We start from the raw sequence: 20,000 nt of genomic DNA on the forward strand, positions 1-20,000 counted from the left end.
CCCGCACACTGTTGCTGCAGCTCCCGTGTATTTTATTGGCACAACGTTTCGACCATTGTTGGTCTTCGTCAGGTGTTCGTCAGGTGTCAGCAGCAACAGTGGGGGTATTCTTTCATTTTTACGGATCTCTTTTTACCCTGCACCTGGATTGGATGTGCGTGCAACACACTCTGCAACTGTGGAAGGCTATGCAAACAAACATGTATTTAGAGTTTACCTCAGATCAGTGGCGTGTCCAGACATTTTTGATAGGGGTGGCACCAGTGGGGCACTGACGTATGCAGGGGTGGCATGAAGTGTGAGCAGGAGCGCCTGCGCAGACATATACACTCACGTATGCACACACACACACACACACACACGTGAAAATACACAACCACACCCAGGTGTCGGCATAGCATTAATTTACCATTTTTGAATTGAAGATTAGGCCTACCCAGAGATTAATGCGACCTCGGGTGCTGCATAGACTTGCTGATGGCCTTGTCGTCTGGCTCATATTCAGTGAAGTGAAGCTTCATGCAAGCATTGAGTCTTTCATAATTTAACCGTGAGTGCAGGTTCGTCTTTATATTTTTCATATGTGAGAAAGATTTCTCACATGCATAAGTGGAACCGTGTTTACCATGGTTAACACAGCAATGTGCGATATGCAAGGCCGTCAGTTTGTTTTTAGAAGTGGTGGGGACAATAACCATAAGCTTGAGTGTAAATAGCCCCATAGAAGGATTATTATTTTGGGTTGATTACCTGTTTTGGACTTGCCTTTTTGATGTTTAATGTGTGCCTTAATGATAATCTAATGTTAAAAGAATTTATCGATGTTTTATGCCACATTCTCTCTTATAGATAATTAAAACTTTTATTGTGACGAGGTTAAAAGGGTATCGCAGATTTGTTTACGTTTTAATGTGAACTTCTCAGTACGGCTAGAGATTTAGTTACAGACGGATGCACATACATAGATTGAGAAAAGTTTAATGATGTAATGGACCCGTATGAGGCTATAGCTCTTACGGTGGTGATAGTTTGACAGTTTATTGAATGTTTAACGGAGAAAGGAGAAAATAAAAGTACGATTTCATCAGCAGTAAGTTTCACGCCACTTCATATACGGGGATCCGTTACATTGAGTGTGGTTTGAAAAGTGCTGGGTACCCTTATGTAAGCTTTTCATCCATTCAACTTTGCATTACAATATGCTCTACAGTGTATTTTCAGGTGTTGAAAATCCCATTCGAACAATACAAAATTGATAATCTCGATGTTGACAACAGCACCAGCAGCTTGCCTATTTTACCAGATCGTAACGGTCTCAATTTAAGGCATACCGTTAGCTAGGCTAGCTGTAGGGAACGTTACCTCATCTGAGAATAGCAAGTTAACATTTGGCAAGTCAACGCCACATCTTACCTTATCACTGTCACTAGTCGGTGGTTTTCCAAATTAAATGCAGGCTAGAGTAATTGATATTTAATAACACCTAAAACTAAATTAGACTGACGGAAGAGATTGACAGAGGCAGCCACGGGCTTAGCCGCATCCGTGTTAGAAGGGCTGACTGCACACGTCACTACGGTTGCGTGCCCTGGCAGGGTGTGTTGCGTGTATGTATGCAAATACCAATTTAAGAATCATCTACCTCAATCGGCACAGCTGAGAAAACTTCGGCTGTGTAAGAACCAATTTTCAGGTGTTCATTAATAAGGTGGAGATATTTTCTTACGTTGAACTTCCGAAGTCCGTAAAACATATTTAAGTAAAAAAAAAAAAATCGAAAAATAGTCACCATAAGTGTAAAGACAGATTGCGAGTAGGAGTATAAATGTCAGTCAGTCAGCAAAGTGAGTATCTGTCTCAGAGTAAACGAGACTTGTGTTGTCTGTAATGAGTAAAAGAAATGTATCTATAACTGCTTTACTCCACATGCAGCCAGACAGGTGTGCATACTTTGACATTGTCATCGTGCGCGCTTAGCGCATAATTTACGTAGTAATATTGGGGTGGCACTTGGGGTGGCCAATCAGATTTCAGGGGTGGCCCGTGCCACCCTGGGCCACTCCCTGAACACGCCACTGCCTCAGATTACAGATAGGGCATGTTATTTCTAATTTTGTGTTATGCCGTTTTTAGCAATGACAATCGCGGTGGTATTGATTCGTTTTATTACCACATCATGAGTTCATTTAATGTAGGGTGTTTGCTTTCACATTCGGGCTCACCTTTCTTAGGAAAGAAGTCTGTTAGTAGTTGCTTTCTCTCGTCTCTTTTTCTCTCTCTTGCCTGCCTTTCTTTTCTTTTCTGAAACCCGGATTTAACGTTCTTGGACATCTTCAATGCGCACCGTTGCCTCAGTCGAATGAACGTTAACATTCGTCAAATGCGCCTATAGGTAAAAAGCACACTGAAGGCGGACTAAACCATTTTGTGCGTGAGCCGGGGGGGTGAGGGTCTCCAGACATTATATGTAGACTAGGACACACAATTCAATCCATCATTCAACCAATGTATTTACCCAAAACATTAAAATTATATTAGTTAGCAAGAAAATTTGGACCTTTAAATGATATTAATATTTAAAGGAAAAATAAAATTCCACACTCCTCAAGGGCCCTCCCCCACAGAGGGCCCTGGTAACTCAGTCCCCTTTATCCCCCCCCTACGACGCCACTGGACACACACACACACACACACACACACACACACAAGCACACCACAATTCCCATACACTTAATACACCACTAAAACACACACAAACACACAAACACCAACATGTACCACGCACTATATTCTTAACACACCCCTGGAACACACACACACACACACACACACACACAAACCATGTCCAGTTGTTCACACATCTGTTGTCAGAACACACACACACACACACACACACACACACACACACACACACAAATGGCTTTAAAAGTGAATATTCATGTACAAACATAGTCTACTGTAGTCAAGTGCTGACAACTGAACTGTCATGATTAATCAAGGAGGCAGGAGGTTGTGTGTGTGTGTGTGTGTGTGTGTGTGTGTTATTCTATTACTCAGCTGATCTTTAGCTCTGGCAACTCCAGAATATATTACAGTCAATGTCAGCTGAACTGATTTGAACTGAGTAGAAACAGGAGAGAAAGGGGGGGGGGGGGGGGGGGAGAGTCATAGCTGGAGTGTGTGTGTGTTGGAGTGGGAGAGCAAGAGTGCTGGAGTGTGTGTATCAGAGTGAGAAAGAGAGAGAGAGAGAGAGATGGAGGAGGAGAGAGGAAGAGAAAGACAGTGTCTGTCTGTAGTCCTATCTGTAGTGCATCTGAGTAAGAGAGACCGAGAAAGAGAGCTGGAGGAGTGAGAGAGCGAGAGAAAGAGCTGGAGGAGTGAGAGAGCGAAAGAAAGAGAGAGAGAGAGAGAAAGACAATCTATCTGTAGTCATGTTGGCATCTGTGTATCAGAGTGAGGGATGGAAAGAAAGACAGAAAGAGAGAGTCTGTCTGTAGTCATATCTCTTGCCATTTGTGTGTGTGTGTGTTCTGAAGATGTGTGAACAACTGGACATGGTTTGTGTGTGTGTGTGTTCCAGGGGTGTGTTAAGAATATAGTGCTTGGTACATGTTGGTGTGTGGGTTTTTGTGTGTGTTTTAGTGGTGTATTAAGTATATGGGAATTGTAGTGTGTTTGTGTGTGTATAATAATTGTATAATAATTGTATCATTGTGGAAGCATGACAATGTGCTGAGTCAGAGATGTCAGAGATGTGGAGATCAGTTATGTCATCGCCACTGGCAACCTCCCCTCTCTGACCATCTCCTTGACTGCATGTTGTCATGCCGACTGAAGCCGCAACAGACAGTCACCTGAGTTAACCTTGCAGATCCCCGAAGATAACTTATGTATGCAAAACACACATATCGGCACACACAACCCATGCTATTTACTCACGCACACAGACACCTTTCACTCTCTCACACACACACACACACACACACACACACACACACACACACACATACACAAACACACAAACACACACACACACACACACACACACACACACACAAGCAGAGCAAGACAAAGAAAAGCACAGGCAAACAGAGGGATCAGGAGGAGGTTCACCGCCGAGACGTCTCCCCCGCACTGCAACTGTAACGACCCTCTCTTTTGTGATTCGTTGGTGACCAAGGATCAGACCAGGGGTTTATCAATGTGGCTTTTATTGCTTCCAACAAGTTCTGTAACACAGAAATGATAGGGCGATCACACACCACGAGGCCAGGTTAAAACAATGCTGGTATCTACTCTGACAGACTTCCAAGCAAGGGAAAGTCTTGAGGTGTGTCACACCGATTATCGCCCCATTAGCAACAACACTGAGCCCAGTAGTGGAACTAACAATAAGTATCTACATATATACAGACATTTGGGGAAATTAATAAAAGGCACTAAACTTTAGCATTTTAACATTAGATCACAATGTGTTATACCAATTTAGTTAGAATTCACCCAATCTACTTCATTTTAACTCTGTTACACAACGCTGCAGTGGCCGACTGCACACACACATTTTAGGTTCAGTCAGGACCTCATTCCTGTGTGTGTGTGTTTGGGTAAGAGTGTGTGCAGCCTGCTGTTTGGTGAGAAGGGAATGGGAAGTGTTTACCACACATTGGAAGTAAGCAAATGTAAGGACTTGCAAATGTGTTCAACAAGGCTTCGTAGAGGAAGGTGTAGAATGACTGTAAAAAGCTGGATTATCTTGTGAGAATTAAAACAAATTGAATCAGCCTATGTCTTACCTGCATTCTGATGCACAATCCCGCAAAACTCTGACTAACCAACTGCAGTCTAACTCTTTTTGCTCCAGCCACGTGTAAATCCAACATTACATTCTTCAATTACATTTACATTCAGACATTTAACAGACACTTTTATCCAAAGCGACTTACAAAGGAGAAAAAAATCAAACTACAAGCAATAGATACCTAGTGTAACAATAAATTACTACTTTACATAAGAAACGAAAGAGTGCAGGAGGGTAAGTACTTTATGTGCGAGTTAAGTACTAGTTAGGTAAGTACTTTATGTGCGAGTTAAGTACTAGTTAGTGGAAATAGCATTATAGGAAAGGTAAGGAGAGGGAGAAGAAGTACTTTATGTGCGAGTTAAGTACTAGTTAGTGGAAATAGCATTATAGGAAAGGTAAGGAGAGGGAGAAGAAGTACTTTATGTGCGAGTTAAGTACTAGTTAGTGGAAATAGCATTATAGGAAAGGTAAGGAGAGGGAGAAGAAGTACTTTATGTGCGAGTTAAGTACTAGTTAGTGGAAATAGCATTATAGGAAAGGTAAGGAGAGGGAGAAGAAGTACTTTATGTGCGAGTTAAGTACTAGTTAGTGGAAATAGCATTATAGGAAAGGTAAGGAGAGGGAGAAGAAGTACTTTATGTGCGAGTTAAGTACTAGTTAGTGGAAATAGCATTATAGGAAAGGTAAGGAGAGGGAGAAGAAGTACTTTATGTGCGAGTTAAGTACTAGTTAGTGGAAATAGCATTATAGGAAAGGTAAGGAGAGGGAGAAGGAGTACAAGGAAGGAAAGGAGGTGCTCTCTGAAGAGATGGGTCTTCAAAAGTTTCTTAAAGATAGAGAGGCTATATATTCTATGTAACTTTGAGAGTGTATCTGGATACGATTGTAAAACTTATTTTCTCTTTTGTTTTATTTTGTTAGAACACCTCACAAGTGCAGCTAAAACAGTAGCCCATCCTGGAAGATTACCCATACATGTATTAGCCGTTATGTAATTAGTTATTGCAATGTTATAAATTGACCATCCTTTTCACACTACATAGCTGGTCCTCACTGGCAATGGAAGAGTAAAATTCCCCTTAAAGAAAGTGTGCTTGCTTGAGAGATGCTTGCTCTCCCGATGCTGAGGAAATGGCCATTACCACTCATAAGCAAAAAACAGACAAGAAACACTGCGACTGTAAATTGAGGTACTGATGTAAGTGTGTAATTGCTAATTACCTCTGTTTTTTCCTGATGCTTTGATACTGTAGCATGCTTAGTGTGGAAGAAGGCAACGTAAGGCCCCATAGGCTATACAGCACAGGCCCAGGTATGCCGTTTATCACCAAACACACAGAGGAACCTCATAACACAACGGCAACACCCCCAGAACACCCTATAATTTTTTTTAATGATAAACCTTCATTCTTCCGCCACTAATAAATATAGTTCCTAAATAAATCGTTGCCACGCAACCCTTGAAGCAACGCAACAGCCAGATGGAACACTGGGTATGAAATGCGCTATATGAATACACAGCCTTGCCTTGCCTTGCCATTCGCTGCGCTGCGCAGTGTTATCATAGAATGTTATGAGGACAAATTGTAAGGTAATGCTGGATTTTACAACAGCTTTTAGCCAATCACAATCAAGGATTTGAACAATCAGTTTTCGAACACCAAACACACAGAGGAACCTCATAACACAACGGCAACACCCCCAGAACCCCCTATCATTTTTGACTGCTAGGCTAAACTGTAAAACCTGCAGTGTTTCGCTGGTTGCCAGTTAACATTTTCCTCATGATATCCGACAAAAATAGCAAAACTGTAGTTTGGGTTCACATCTATTGCTCCTGAGCAGAACAGTTGAGGGCAGGGCCTGTGTCTTCAAGTCTTCAATGGTTTTTTTTTTCTTTCATTTTTGGCGAAGTTGCAACAAAACACACTGAAAACAAATGTAGGATTTGAAGTGCTAGTTTTATTATTTCTCTGCATACTTGTTGACTTTTAAACCATCGACTCAGCACAATATGGGTCAACACAACAACAACAGATGTTAGATGTCGATGCTGTTACAGAAATACATCAGTTATCACTGCTAGACTACTGGGGAAGTACACATTGAACTGTCTCACACCCTTGTGATATAATGTGATAGCATCTCCAATGGATCAAGGTTCGTCATTCTCCTTCAGTTTTGCCTTGACATATGTCTGTTGTGCCATGACATGTGGCCGTTTTGGCCAGACAGGCCAACATGGACACCCAAACCGGACTTTGTAGTCCCGGCAGTATTGGTTGGGAAGGTCGTTCTTGCATGCAAACCCAGTTGTCGGAGAGAAGCTATACAGGGAGGAAAAGGGATAAAGATATGTGTCAGTCATCAGGCTTTTATACAGTGCCTGCTCAAATGCATCCTATCTTTAGTACTTTATCATGATGAACTTCCATTTCTATGTTGCCAATCATGTACTGAGATAATCACTCCTGTTTTTAGGCAAAAACAACTATCTCAATAAAATGTGTTGTCGGTTTTACAACTCAGAGACCATTTGAAGGCCCATCTCTTCTGAGTAATATTTTACTTAATACGTCTCTACTCACCTTCTTGCTAACAAAGTGCATGCAGTGTAAGTGGATATAGATGAAAGTATGTGCTAAAAAAATAATAGCAATAATAATAAAAAACTATAAAGAACTGAGAATTGCCACTGCCTTACTGGAGGAAGTCTTGGCCAGTCATGGTGGCAGGAGTGTCTGTGTCCACAGTCCTGCTCTCAATGGCGATCGGATTGGCACAGATCTCACCAGGGTTCTCGTTCCGCAGGTTCACCAGCAGCTCCCAGTCACCGGTAGCGCTGGGATTGTCACGATCGTACCACTTTGTCCAGCACACTGCAAATCAGCACAATAAAAAAGATTCAAATTTAAATATTCTTTATTGACATGAGTGGGATGATGTTTGATGCTTAACAAACATTGTTTAATAATTATCCTTAACCTTTATCGTTCTCCAGTCCATGTGCAAAACTTCAAAGGGTTTGTGTTTCATAGTGTTAAAATGGTAAAGGTCACATAGTAGTACTGACTAACATAGGCTGAGCTTCAGTGATGTCACTTCCTGTGGCCAATTAGTAAAAGGGCAGCTGCTTTTCGCATCATGGTACACAATTAGGTTAGGCCCTGCTCTGCAAGTTAGCACATAACAGTTCTGATTTTAACTGATGTTGAGTTTTAATCGGTTGGATTCAAATGAATGATTTAAATCAAATTCAGATTTGCGTTATTGGCATGGTAGGGATGAAACAGTCCAAAACACAAATATTGTTCAGAGGAGTTATTAACAAATATCTCATATAACATGACATATAACATGTTTAGCCCATTTGATCCCATCCCAATCCAATTTTAATTCCTGTGAAAAGTTCTGCAATTCTTGCTAGGTTGTTTATATTTTAGTTCAACAGACAATGAAATTACACCACTCCCTTCCAATGACCAGGAGCAACGTGTGGATCGGCTGAAATAGTGTGTTTGTTGGTCCATTCCACTTTGTAATACATTTACAGACCCAGACACTAGAGCTTGTTTTGAGAGCACACGCAGAGGACCCTAAGGGAGAAATTTGCTGAATTTGTCAATTATTGTATTGGATTAGAATCGGGGACTGAACCTTTAACTGTGAGTAATGGAGAATTGTTTACAGGTTCACATACGTTTCTGGTTGCCACAGAATGGAGGGGAGCAGACAAAGCGGACTTTATAGTCCCGGCAGAAGCATTTCTCCTGATCTGCGTTCTTACAGATGAGGCCAGTGATGTGATCGTTCCTGTGCCAAATAAAAAACACCATTTACATCCAACAAACTGTTACTGAGACATTGTGTATGATCTTGCAAGTGTTACCTAAAGGTCCACTGTGTAACACTGTAATTACAATCATGTGCCACCTACTGAAATATATAATTAACTATTTAACATTTTGATATCTGATAAAGTGTCGACCAAGTGTGTTATACCACCCTCTAGTGGACAATCGATGCTCCTTTAAGCAATGCCATTTTACCCATAGACATAGAATAGATTCTACCTGTTGGTGCGAGGTCAGTGAAAACACACAAGCCTAAAGCTGAGAAGTGGGCCACCCAAGTGAAGTCCTTGTCTTGACCAAGGATTCAAAAACGGTTCATTTTAACTTGTTTCATTTGGTGAGATGACAGATCTCCAATACTTGTCCCAGTTGCTACAATTAACCTATATATGAAAAACTAGCCACCATTGGTCCGACAACATGGGTGTTTAAGATTCTCTGTTGGATGATTTTGGATCATACATTATTGTTTCACGTAGACTGTCAAGTGCTATAGACCCCAACAGCATAACAGCTAACAGCATGACAAGTCTCTCACAGATTACATTAATGAGCTTATGTTATAGAAATGCTAAGGTTATGGCTTGTGCCCTACATTCAATTTCAATTCAATTGCAATTACACAGCGCTGTAAACAATTGATATTGAGCCCAATGCCTGAACCCTGAGTTCAGTAAACCATTTTGTGTGGGGCATATACAAAGAAAATTATTGTTATATTTTTGAATGGTAATGTAATTCTGTTTTATGATAATGTACAAATATTTTCCAAAATGTAAATTTGTCTCAAGCTTGGTAAAAGTGTTTCAGATTTTGTAATGTTGGTTTGCACCTCTCTGCCACCGTACATTATAGCTGCTGTACACTCACGCATAAAACACATTGCCTGCATCCGCCAGGCTGATGCCATCCACAGTTGCCACCTCGATGGCGGTGGGGTTGGGGCACATGTTCTTGGGGTATCTCATCTTCAGGTTACTGATAGTCTCCCAGTCTCCAGTTCCCATTGGGTTATCATGGTCCATCCAGTTTGTCCAGCACTCTAATAGATAATAAATAGCACAATGATGCAAATGGACATTGCATATCTTGGAAATGTGTTACATACCGTGTGCAGACACTTATACATACAGTATAAAAACAAACATCACAAATGCAGACACTGTTAGAAAGACCAGTGCCTGTAGTAGTTTAGTTAGCTGAAGATCACCTGATGAGTCATCATATTAGCTAGTTCGCTTGATCATCTATCTCAGCGGAAGATGTTGAACTACATTTCCACTTAACTTTCCTTCAGGTGCAAGTGTGTGCGTCACTTACAAACTGTAAGTTTGTGTCTTTGTTGGATCAACGTATGAACAAATTCCATACTGTAATAACGTACTAGTTGTATTTCTGACTACTTCAAATGCATTTGAGGCTAACTGTACACACTCGTGCACTCGATATGTAAAACCTGTTTAAAATGTGTCAACTTCCTTTTATTATTAACCTGAGCAAGAGGATTCCATTTCAAACGTCATGTTGCACATTAAGGCCATTAGAATGGTAGCACCGTTATATTATTCCTGACTAAGAAAAACGGTACAGTTTGGTAGAATCTGTATTGTGTTTAAAGCGTTTTATCTGTACATATTAAGCATTTGTGTTATATATGCAAACCAATGTATAATTTCTCCTTTATTTCTTTTCCGCTACACCACAAGCATTCAAATAGCCTCTGATAGTATGCTCGCTACACCTGATTTGAACCCTGTGTATTACTGTGCTGCAGGGGCGCAGATAGCACTGGGGACAGGGGGGACATGCCCCCCCCCCCCCAGTTTCATAGTGACCCTGATCCGTCCCCACCACTCTCCCTACGTAAGGCAACAATCATCAGTAAATAACGTTTTAAAAAATGTAAGCGTCCCCCCCAGTTCAAAAATCCCATCTGCACCGCTGCTGTGCTGCCTGAATCCTTTAAGTAAATCCGTAAACGCCATTCTGACTCCAGAGGTGTTCTTACCGACACAACAGGACGACCCAACATTACCCAGACCTCACCTTTACAGTCCTTTTGTCCTTTTTACACACACACACACACACACACACACACACACACACACACACACACACACACACCGATATTGTGAATGCATAAGCACTTACTGATGTTTCCAATGCATCCACCTTTGGTGCAGAAAGCAGCTGTTAAGAGAAAAATAAATAAATTAAAAACCATACAATTAGCTGCGTTGCAAAACATGGAACGAAGCTTATAGTGTTATATATGCTTTTATTTGAAGTATGTAATGTATTTGAGTGACCCATTCCATAACTAAAGGGGCTGTCATGAAATGACTAAATATCCAAATGTGAAATAAATAAAAGTGTAAAATCAACACAGTATGTCAACATCAGCATGACTCCACTGTACACCAACTTGCCTCCAGGCATAGATCACGCCATGGCAGTGCACACATACTTACGCCAGAGATTGAGCTTCTCAATTCGTTCAGGCAGAGGTGGTCTTTGTGCCAAAGAAACAGCAGCCAAAGCACACACCACCTGGAACCAAACAAAAGGAAGGTCAAAGGTCAAACACCATCTCAGTGTGTGACATAAGCAGTTTCCCAAAAGAAAGCAGTGTTGTTTCCACCAATACCTGGTCAGATAACAAGGAGTCTATTTGATCTGCTGTGTTCACATTGATACGTTTTGGGATGGTGTGCTGTATTCAGGTTATTTTTTTAAATGCACAGCAGAAGGCTATACAGCAGGAAAATGCTGACTAAATTTGACACAGCAGTGAGAAATGCTCTATATTTTCAAACCAAAATCCCATTTAGTAAAGTAAGCTAAATCAAATTCAGAATATGCTCTCTGTGCCTTAAACAGTGCCTTTACTTGATTGGTGTAAAGAACAAAATAAGATCTTTGAATAAATACATTTCTACAGATGTAATGCCAGGAAAACGACAGAAGGAATTGCATACCAGCAGGATCATGGTGAAAGGCCTATTCCAGACTTTCCCTGGATGGGGACAACATTTAGGAAAGATGCAAATCTGTGACTGTGACTTTTCCATTATGTGGAAAACATATACCTGGATTATACCTACATTATACCTACATGATATTTTAAAACAAAAACAAAACTAATAGCAGTAAAACAAAACCACTATATGATTTTTCTCTTGTTATATAATATATACCAGTAAATGCAGAGTAACAAAATATTAGAGTATAACTATGCCTCTGACCCTGCACTTACAAAGTATACTCTGTCCTCACTTACCTGTTTTTGTCTCAAAAAAGTTTTATGCACAGGCACTACCCAAGACACTCGTGATGAAGTTCTGTGAAGTAGTCTAGCTCATGGTCTTTTTATACGTTGCAGACAAACCCACATACCCCCCCCCCCACACACACACACACACACACACACACACTCAAACACACCTACACATCGAAGTCTATTCCTGATTGCGTGCTTGCAACAGGGAAACTGTGAGACCTCCCCATTGTCTGCAAGGCACTGCCAGTAAATTTCTGAATAGGCTTTATATCATACTTCAGGGTTTTCCTTTTGCAGGTATTGTTCACAAATGATTGTCTGTAAGAAAAAACCAATCCATGTCAAAACATATGCATAGGGCTTAGTATTGGACTTGGCCTTCACTTTGTCCTCCTCACAAATGGCTGTGTTAGGTTCCTGCACTCAGGTGTTGGGAGAACCCTGCACATCTCACATCTCTTTCAATGACTGTATTTATAAACCACTTTACAGGTTAATGACCCACACATGTACCCCTTCACAGATTAGTTTCATTCACACACATGGGAGAGGCTACCGGTGTGCAAGGCACCAACCTGCACAAAGGGAGCGGATGGGGATATAGTGTTGTGCTCAGGGAGACTTTGTCACATGGAGGAGTCAGGATCGAACTATAAAGCATTAACAAGTACCATTGTTTTGATAAAGTAATACAAAAAGTTACACTGGAGTGTAAACAACTGCTAAAACACTGCACTCAAAACCTCATAATTCAAATAATTTAGAAAATCATTGTTCTTTGCCCAGGGCCTCCAATTTGCTAAAACTGACCCTGCATGAGTGTTGACTAAAACTAAACCAATTTAGATTTGTTTTATGTTAATGCCAAGACTAGGTAGGTTAGTTCTTCATCAGTTGTTCCATAAACAATAACCATGAATGTGTACTAAAGCAATATCAAATTATATAATATATAATTAAACCTTATATATATGCTGCTACTCCAGAATCAGCTGTAGCCTCCTCTGACCCCACCCCCAGCACTCCAAAGATGCTGATGGTGGTGAGTGAGTGAGGTAGACACTTGTTGGCTATTTTGACTTATAAGTGAACTGTTGTACCATTGGCAATTACTTACACATTAGTCTCAGCTCTTTTGATTCTGTTATGAATGGCAAAATGTAGATTTATGTATTAAGTCTACTTACGTCGAGAGCCAGGCCACTCTACCCAACAAATATCAGAAAGCAAAGTTACTACAGGCAGTGAAGAGGACAGTGAATAATAAAGACATGACATAATAATACCCAGTGACTCTTTGTTTAGTGGTTAATTAAAAAAAATAACGATTATGGTGCATTGCGTCAGGCACTGTCAAGAACATGGAACAGAAAAATAAATAAAGAATTATAATACATGTACAGTCTAAGAAAAAAAGTTGATCTTTGGAGATCAAAGATCAGGGGTCAAAGTCAGGGGGCGGGGGGCCACGCCAATATTCTTTCAGGGGGCCCAGAATTCCTAGCAACGGCCCTGGTCACACCCTCCAGGTAGCATCACCTCATTCACCTGCCCTTACCTCTCATTCGCCCACCCATTCCCACCCATTCCAGCCACTACAGGGTGATTCATGCAGAAGGAGACACAGCAAACACAAATACTCATTTTGGCTCCTACATTATGCATCTTCATCAGTATGTGGAACCTATCCTAGTTAACATCATTATTAACCGTGTCCCTAAACGTGTTGTTTCGCTTTCTCCATCTCTATGGTTTGTCTTTTGCGGTTTTTCCCCCCAGATATCCACCTGTTGCTTGCATGCAATGTGCTTGCAAACGGCAACCAGCGTAGCATTGCATGGCCGTTGAAAGCTTCGCTACACAAACTGAAGTCATGACAGTCCTGATGACTCTAAAGTTCACCGCTTTAGTAAAGGTCAATGACATCGTTCACAGCCAAGTTCATCTTTGGAAAGTTCAGTAGATAAAGAAATGCTCACATGTGCAAAACTTGACAGACAGACACCACTGAGCCATCTGGTTAGATCATGTGATCTCTGGGTCACATGACTTGCCACCATTCACATGTGACTACCGCGACTTTTCAGTTTGAGATCGGGAAGAGTGTGGAATGACGCACGCAGAGTACTGGAGAGGAGAAGTCACCGAGGAGTCGAAAACCTGCGCACACCCGCAGCACCTAAGGTTGGGAAGGGTCCTTGGAGCACCGCTGACGTAATCTGCAAGCAGGAAGTTTCTCAGATCGCTACGCGTTTCGTTGTGGAGAGACGGTGGGTAAAATGCTTTTTACAAAACTGAAATTGATGATGCTATGCGTTGTTATGCATTTGTAACTCAAGCACGGGAATCTGTTTTCACACACGCACGTTGATATTGTTATAAACTCACTGGCTTGGATGAAAAAAACTGATCGTGAAACCTCCTGATCCGATGTGTTTAAATGCAAACGACAGTGCAGAGAGCAGTTCCTTAAAGCAGCAATACGGAGTTCTGTTCCAACACTAGTAAGCTAACCACCTAAAAGTCATGCAAAAACATTGCAAACACCACGAACAGCCCAGCTGACACTGCTAGAAGCTTGTCAACACACTAACTGGTGTCTTTTGGAAGTATAGCTGGCAATGTGAAAAAAAAGTGTCAAGTAGTTGGAAGCCAGGTCAGGACTCAGTGAGTGATTTCTGGGATGGTTTACTTCAAGATTATCACCACTTCCCCATCTCTGTATTTCTCATAGCTGATTGTTAACAAACAGCTTATACACAAACACACTTGTCTTGCCAACTGAGAGTGGCACTGATCTAAAGAGTGGAAGCACCTTGTGATGATGATGATGATGACGATGATGATGATTGTTTCAGTCTATTAGCATGCCCTCTATCTGATGTCTCCTGACATCGTGAGGCTGCGGTCACAAACACTCGTGCTGTGAGGAGACAGACAGGCAAACGCACTCATGTTCTGCACTCCATACTCTGATTGAAAGAGAGGAAGTCAACAGGATGGACAGACAGACAGACAGACAGACAGACAGACAGACAGACAGACAGACAGACAGACAGTCATTCTTTGAGAGGAGTTTCTACTCTGATCTGAACTGATCTGTCCTTTTATAGATAGACGGACAGACATAAACATGAATTACCTTTTTATGTCTATGCGGACAGACAGCCAGACACCCAGTGCATTTCGCCTGTGGAGTCCACTAGGGGGCGCTCTGAGGGCAGATGGGTTCTAACCTCATCTCTCATCTGCGGTGTTTGCTATACACACACATTAGTTAGTAAGTGTGAGCATAACTAGTTTTAGGCAAATACACACCTTCGCATCTGCGGACTGAGGGAGGGAGAGAAGGGAACTTACACATACACACACACACTCACAAACACACACACACACACTCAAGCACACATCTGATCTGTTGAAAATGGCAGTTAAGACTCACACACAGGGATGTGAAAGGGCTTGTGTATGCATAGGCACAAATCCAGTCAAGTCCCTCTTTCTCTCTCTCACACACACACACACACACACACACACACACACACACCTGATCAGGTGAGAGTTATTTCACAGGCTCTCATGGTCAGGTGTTTTTGGAAAGGTACACAGACATATATGAAGTCATGTGAGAAGAGGAAAGTCCCACTAAAATAAACACACACACACCTAGTCCCACTCAAATAAACACACACACCTACTCATGTGAGCAGTCACGAGTCATGAGTCACGATAAAAACCTGTCTGCATTGTCTGTGTGTGTGTGTGTGTGTGTGTGTGGTGTGTGTGTGTACCAGTACATGTTTTCCTTATGAATGTTGTGTTTCTCCTTGCACAGGCATGACTCCTGTGGTGGTTGTTTTTGTTCTGGCGTTGTCTGCGGGCACCCTGGCTCTGGACAATGGTTTGATGAGGACCCCACCCATGGGCTGGTTGGCATGGGAACGTTTCCGCTGTGACATCGACTGTGATCACGACCCAAAGAACTGTATCAGGTTAGAATGATGTATTTATTAAGATGATATGGCAATCTTATTTTCCAAGCCTTGGTAATGTAGGTGTTTGGCTTCTCTCTGCCCTGTGATTTTAAAGCATCATTCTGTAGTTTAATTTGTTTCATATAACATTATTCATTTCCAATGGTGGTACACTGTCTCAAAGCATCATTCTGTAGTTTTATTTGTTTAATATAACATTATTGCTTTTCAATGGTGATACACTGTCTTAAAGCATCATTATGTAGTTTTTTTAAACACACCTGACTGTCCTGCTAGCTTAGCTGTTATTTTGGCCGATGGCAAGTTAGCTCACTAGTTGCTGACAAGAACTCTGTGAGGCCTCTTTACACACATTAACCCGGCGGTGCACACACACACACAATCACACACTTAATCACACACTTAATCACACACTTAATCGCACACATAATCACACACATAACCACACACACACACACACGCACACACGCACTTAAACACACACCCATGGTCTGAACAATTCAGTAAAATCATTTTGCACATCTCTGGATTTTTGGATGAAAAACTGGCATTGTGATTGCTCCTCTTGTGCCCTGACACAACACGATGCTTATCAGCAGATTTGTTGGATGAAACGCCCAATCTGACACATGATAAATGCTTATCAGCAGACATGATTAATGACATTGAGAGTGTGTTCATGTTGTGCTCTTGTATCGTCATTGTGGATTTGTTCATGTGTGTATATGTGTGTGTGTGTGTGTGTGTGTGTGTGTGTGTGTGTGTGTGTGTGTGTGTGTGTGTGTGTGTGTGTGTGTGTGTGTGTGTGTGTGTGTGTGTGTGTGTGTGTGTGTGTGTGTGAGTGAGTGATTGATCATGTAAAGTTTGTATCCTGAAAAGCACTCAGGCTTGGCAGTGATTCTGTCTTTCGCTGCTGAGAGCTGATGATTTGAAGCAGCTCTTCAGAAATACTTAGTGTCTTTGAGAACAAAAATGTCAGCTTTGGACCCAAACTCCACCAAGCCCTCAGAGTGTGTTGTGCTCTTGTATAGTCATTGTGGATTTGTCCGTGTGTGTGTGTGTGTGTGTGTGTGTTCATGTTGAGCTTGTATCCTGAAAAGCACTCAGGCTTGGCAGTGACTCTGAGCTAATGATTGTAAGCAGCTCTTCAGAAATACTTATTGTCTCTGAGAACAAAAATGTCCGCTTTGGACCCAAACTCCAACCAGGATGTCAACCGCAAGCTCATAGCAACCATCATAGCAACGACGCCAAGATTCTTTGATAAACAGCTGATCGGTCTCTGTTGCGTCATCCAGAACTCCTGATTAGCCCGGAACTCTCCGTCCATGACAGCTCCATCAATCTCTGTCCATCAGTATCTCACAGCTGCAGTATTCCTGTGTGATTATCAGACCTCGTCCAGATGATGGATCTGTGACAGTCCCCGCCTGACTTTAAATGATGAGCGGTAGACACCTCCTCACTTGGCTCTCTTTGCTCCTTCACATCTTTATTTTCCTCTCCTCTCCCTTCCTGATAGGTGAAAATTCACGCAAGTTACTTCAGGACTCCGGAGTTGTCAATCAGTATATTTTATTCAACAAGAACAATTGCAATTGGGCTCACTCACAGCACAAGGATGAAAAGTGAAGCCATTTCACTTAGAAACCACAAGGTTTATATGCCTAGATTTATCTAATGCTTTAATTTATCTAATTTATCTAATGCTGACGCCGTAAGTGTAAGAAATCAGTCAAAACAAGGTTCTCGTCCGAGCTTCTCGTACTTTCACAGGGTTGAGAAAACAATAAGTGGCGCCATTGAAACAAAGTTACAAATATACACAGGGACAGAGAAGAGCCATGTCCCTGTTAAAAGAAAAGCATATAAGATCATTATTAAAACAAGGCACTTGATTAATATACTCTTAAGTCATTAACAGTGTTTGTAAATAATCTCCTTCCTAAGTGAGAATCTCTTCATGGACATGGCCGACCGGCTGGCTGAGGATGGCTGGCGTGAGCTGGGTTATGTGTACGTCAACATCGACGACTGCTGGTCCTCCATGCAGAGAGATGCCAACGGACGTCTGCAGCCAGACCCAAAGAGGTGAGAGCTAAAGTAGACGCCTGCAGCCAGACCCAAAGAGGTGAGAGCTAAAGTAGACGCCTGCAGCCAGACCCAAAGAGGTGAGAGCTAAAGTAGACGCCTGCAGCCAGACCCAAAGAGGTGAGAGCTAAAGTAGACGCCTGCAGCCAGACCCAAAGAGGTGAGAGCTAAAGTAGACGTCTGCAGCCAGACCCAAAGAGGTGAGAGCTAAAGTAGACGCCTGCAGCCAGACCCAAAGAGGTGAGAGCTAAAGTAGACGCCTGCAGCCAGACCCAAAGAGGTGAGAGCTAAAGTAGACGCCTGCACCCAGACCCAAAGAGGTGAGAGCTAAAGTAGACGCCTGCAGCCAGACCCAAAGAGGTGAGAGCTAAAGTAGACGCCTGCAGCCAGACCCAAAGAGGTGAGAGCTAAAGTAGACGCCTGCACCCAGACCCAAAGAGGTGAGAGCTAAAGTAGACGCCTGCAGCCAGACCCAAAGAGGTGAGAGCTAAAGTACTAAGTACTAGTAGTACTAAACTGTGCTACCACAGGACTAAACCAGATCACTAAACCACAGGACTTAGCCAGATCACTAAACCACAGGACTAAACCAGATCACTAAACCAGATCACTTAACCATAAGACTTAGCCAGATCACTAAGCTGTCCTGTACTAAACTCCAGCTCAGTCCTGTACTAAACTCCAGCTCAGTCCTGTACTAAACTCTAGCTCAGTCCTGTTCTCCAGCTCAGTCCTGTACTAAACTCTAGCTCAGTCCTGTACTAAACTCTAGCTCAGTCCTGTACTAAACTCTAGCTCAGTCCTGTACTAAACTCTAGCTCAGTCCTGTACTAAACTCTAGCTCAGTCCTGTACTAAACTCTAGCTCAGTCCTGTACTAAACTCCAGCTCAGTCCTGTACTAAACTCTAGCTCAGTCCTGTACTAAACTCTAGCTCAGTCCTGTACTAAACTCTAGCTCAGTCCTGTACTAAACTCTAGCTCAGTCCTGTACTAAACTCTAGCTCAGTCCTGTGCTAAACTCTAGCTCAGTCCTGTACTAAACTCTAGCTCAGTCCTGTACTAAACTCTAGCTCCCTATTGATCTCCATATTTGGATGCCTTGGTGTCTCAGTGCTTCAGAGACAGCGGTGAAATGAAAGATCTCTGTTTTATCTGCTTGTTTTATGTTTCTCTCTCTCTCTCACTCTCTCTCTCTCTCTCACTCTCTCTCTCTCTCTCTCTCTCTCCCTCTCTCTCTCCCTCTCTCTCTCTCCCTCTCTCTCCCTCTCCCTCTCCCTCTCCCTCTCCCTCTCCCTCTCCCTCTCTCTCTCCCTCTCCCTCTCTCTCTCTCTCCCTCCAGGTTTCCCGGGGGCATCCCTCGGTTGGCACGGTACATGCACGACCGTGGCCTGAAACTGGGCATCTACGGTGACCTGGGCACGCACACCTGCGGCGGGTACCCTGGCACCACGCTGGACAAGATTCAGACGGACGCCCAGACGTTTGCTGACTGGGGCATCGACATGCTCAAACTGGACGGGTGCTACTCCAACGCAACTGATCAGGAGCAAGGTGAGAGAGAGAGAGATGCACTGACACAGACAGACAGACAGACAGACAGACAGACAGACAGACAGACAGACAGACAGACAGACAGACAGACAGACAGACAGACAGACAGACAGACAGACAGACAGACAGACAGACAGACAGACAGACAGACAGACAGACAGATGTGGACCTGATCTGGCCAGAGAGAAAGCGAGAGAGAGAGAGAGAGACAGACAGAGACATGTGGACCCGTTTGACCCAGCTCTGGTGTGGTTCTGGTTGATCAGGGTCCATTGTGCTTCATACTGTGGTGATGGTGTCCCCCTAAAGTTCACCTGAAGGACACTTTTGCGAGTCAGGCCAGGTGTAGGGATGGCTGTAGAGATGGAAACTAAATGGAATGAAACTGAACATTCTGCCCCACTGCCCTCCAGTGGCTAGGACACGG

The 20,000-nt window shown here is 42.6% G+C and overlaps 1 protein-coding gene across 1 annotated transcript in view; it reads left to right on the plus strand.

The window, feature by feature from the left end:
- The first annotated feature begins 14,068 nt into the window (after positions 1 to 14,068).
- naga (N-acetylgalactosaminidase, alpha) overlaps positions 14,069 to 20,000 on the plus strand; it is a 10,295-nt gene continuing 4,363 nt past the window's right edge. The window contains exons 1-4 of the mRNA XM_080853322.1: positions 14,069 to 14,205; positions 15,771 to 15,927; positions 17,881 to 18,021; positions 19,362 to 19,573. Coding sequence (XP_080709448.1) covers positions 15,773 to 15,927; positions 17,881 to 18,021; positions 19,362 to 19,573 — 508 coding nt within the window. The 5' untranslated portion in view covers positions 14,069 to 14,205; positions 15,771 to 15,772. The remainder of the gene's footprint in view (positions 14,206 to 15,770; positions 15,928 to 17,880; positions 18,022 to 19,361; positions 19,574 to 20,000) is intronic.

Source organism: Sprattus sprattus (genome assembly GCF_963457725.1).
Source record: "Sprattus sprattus genome assembly, chromosome: 16".
Classification (NCBI taxonomy): Eukaryota; Metazoa; Chordata; class Actinopteri; order Clupeiformes; family Clupeidae; genus Sprattus; species Sprattus sprattus.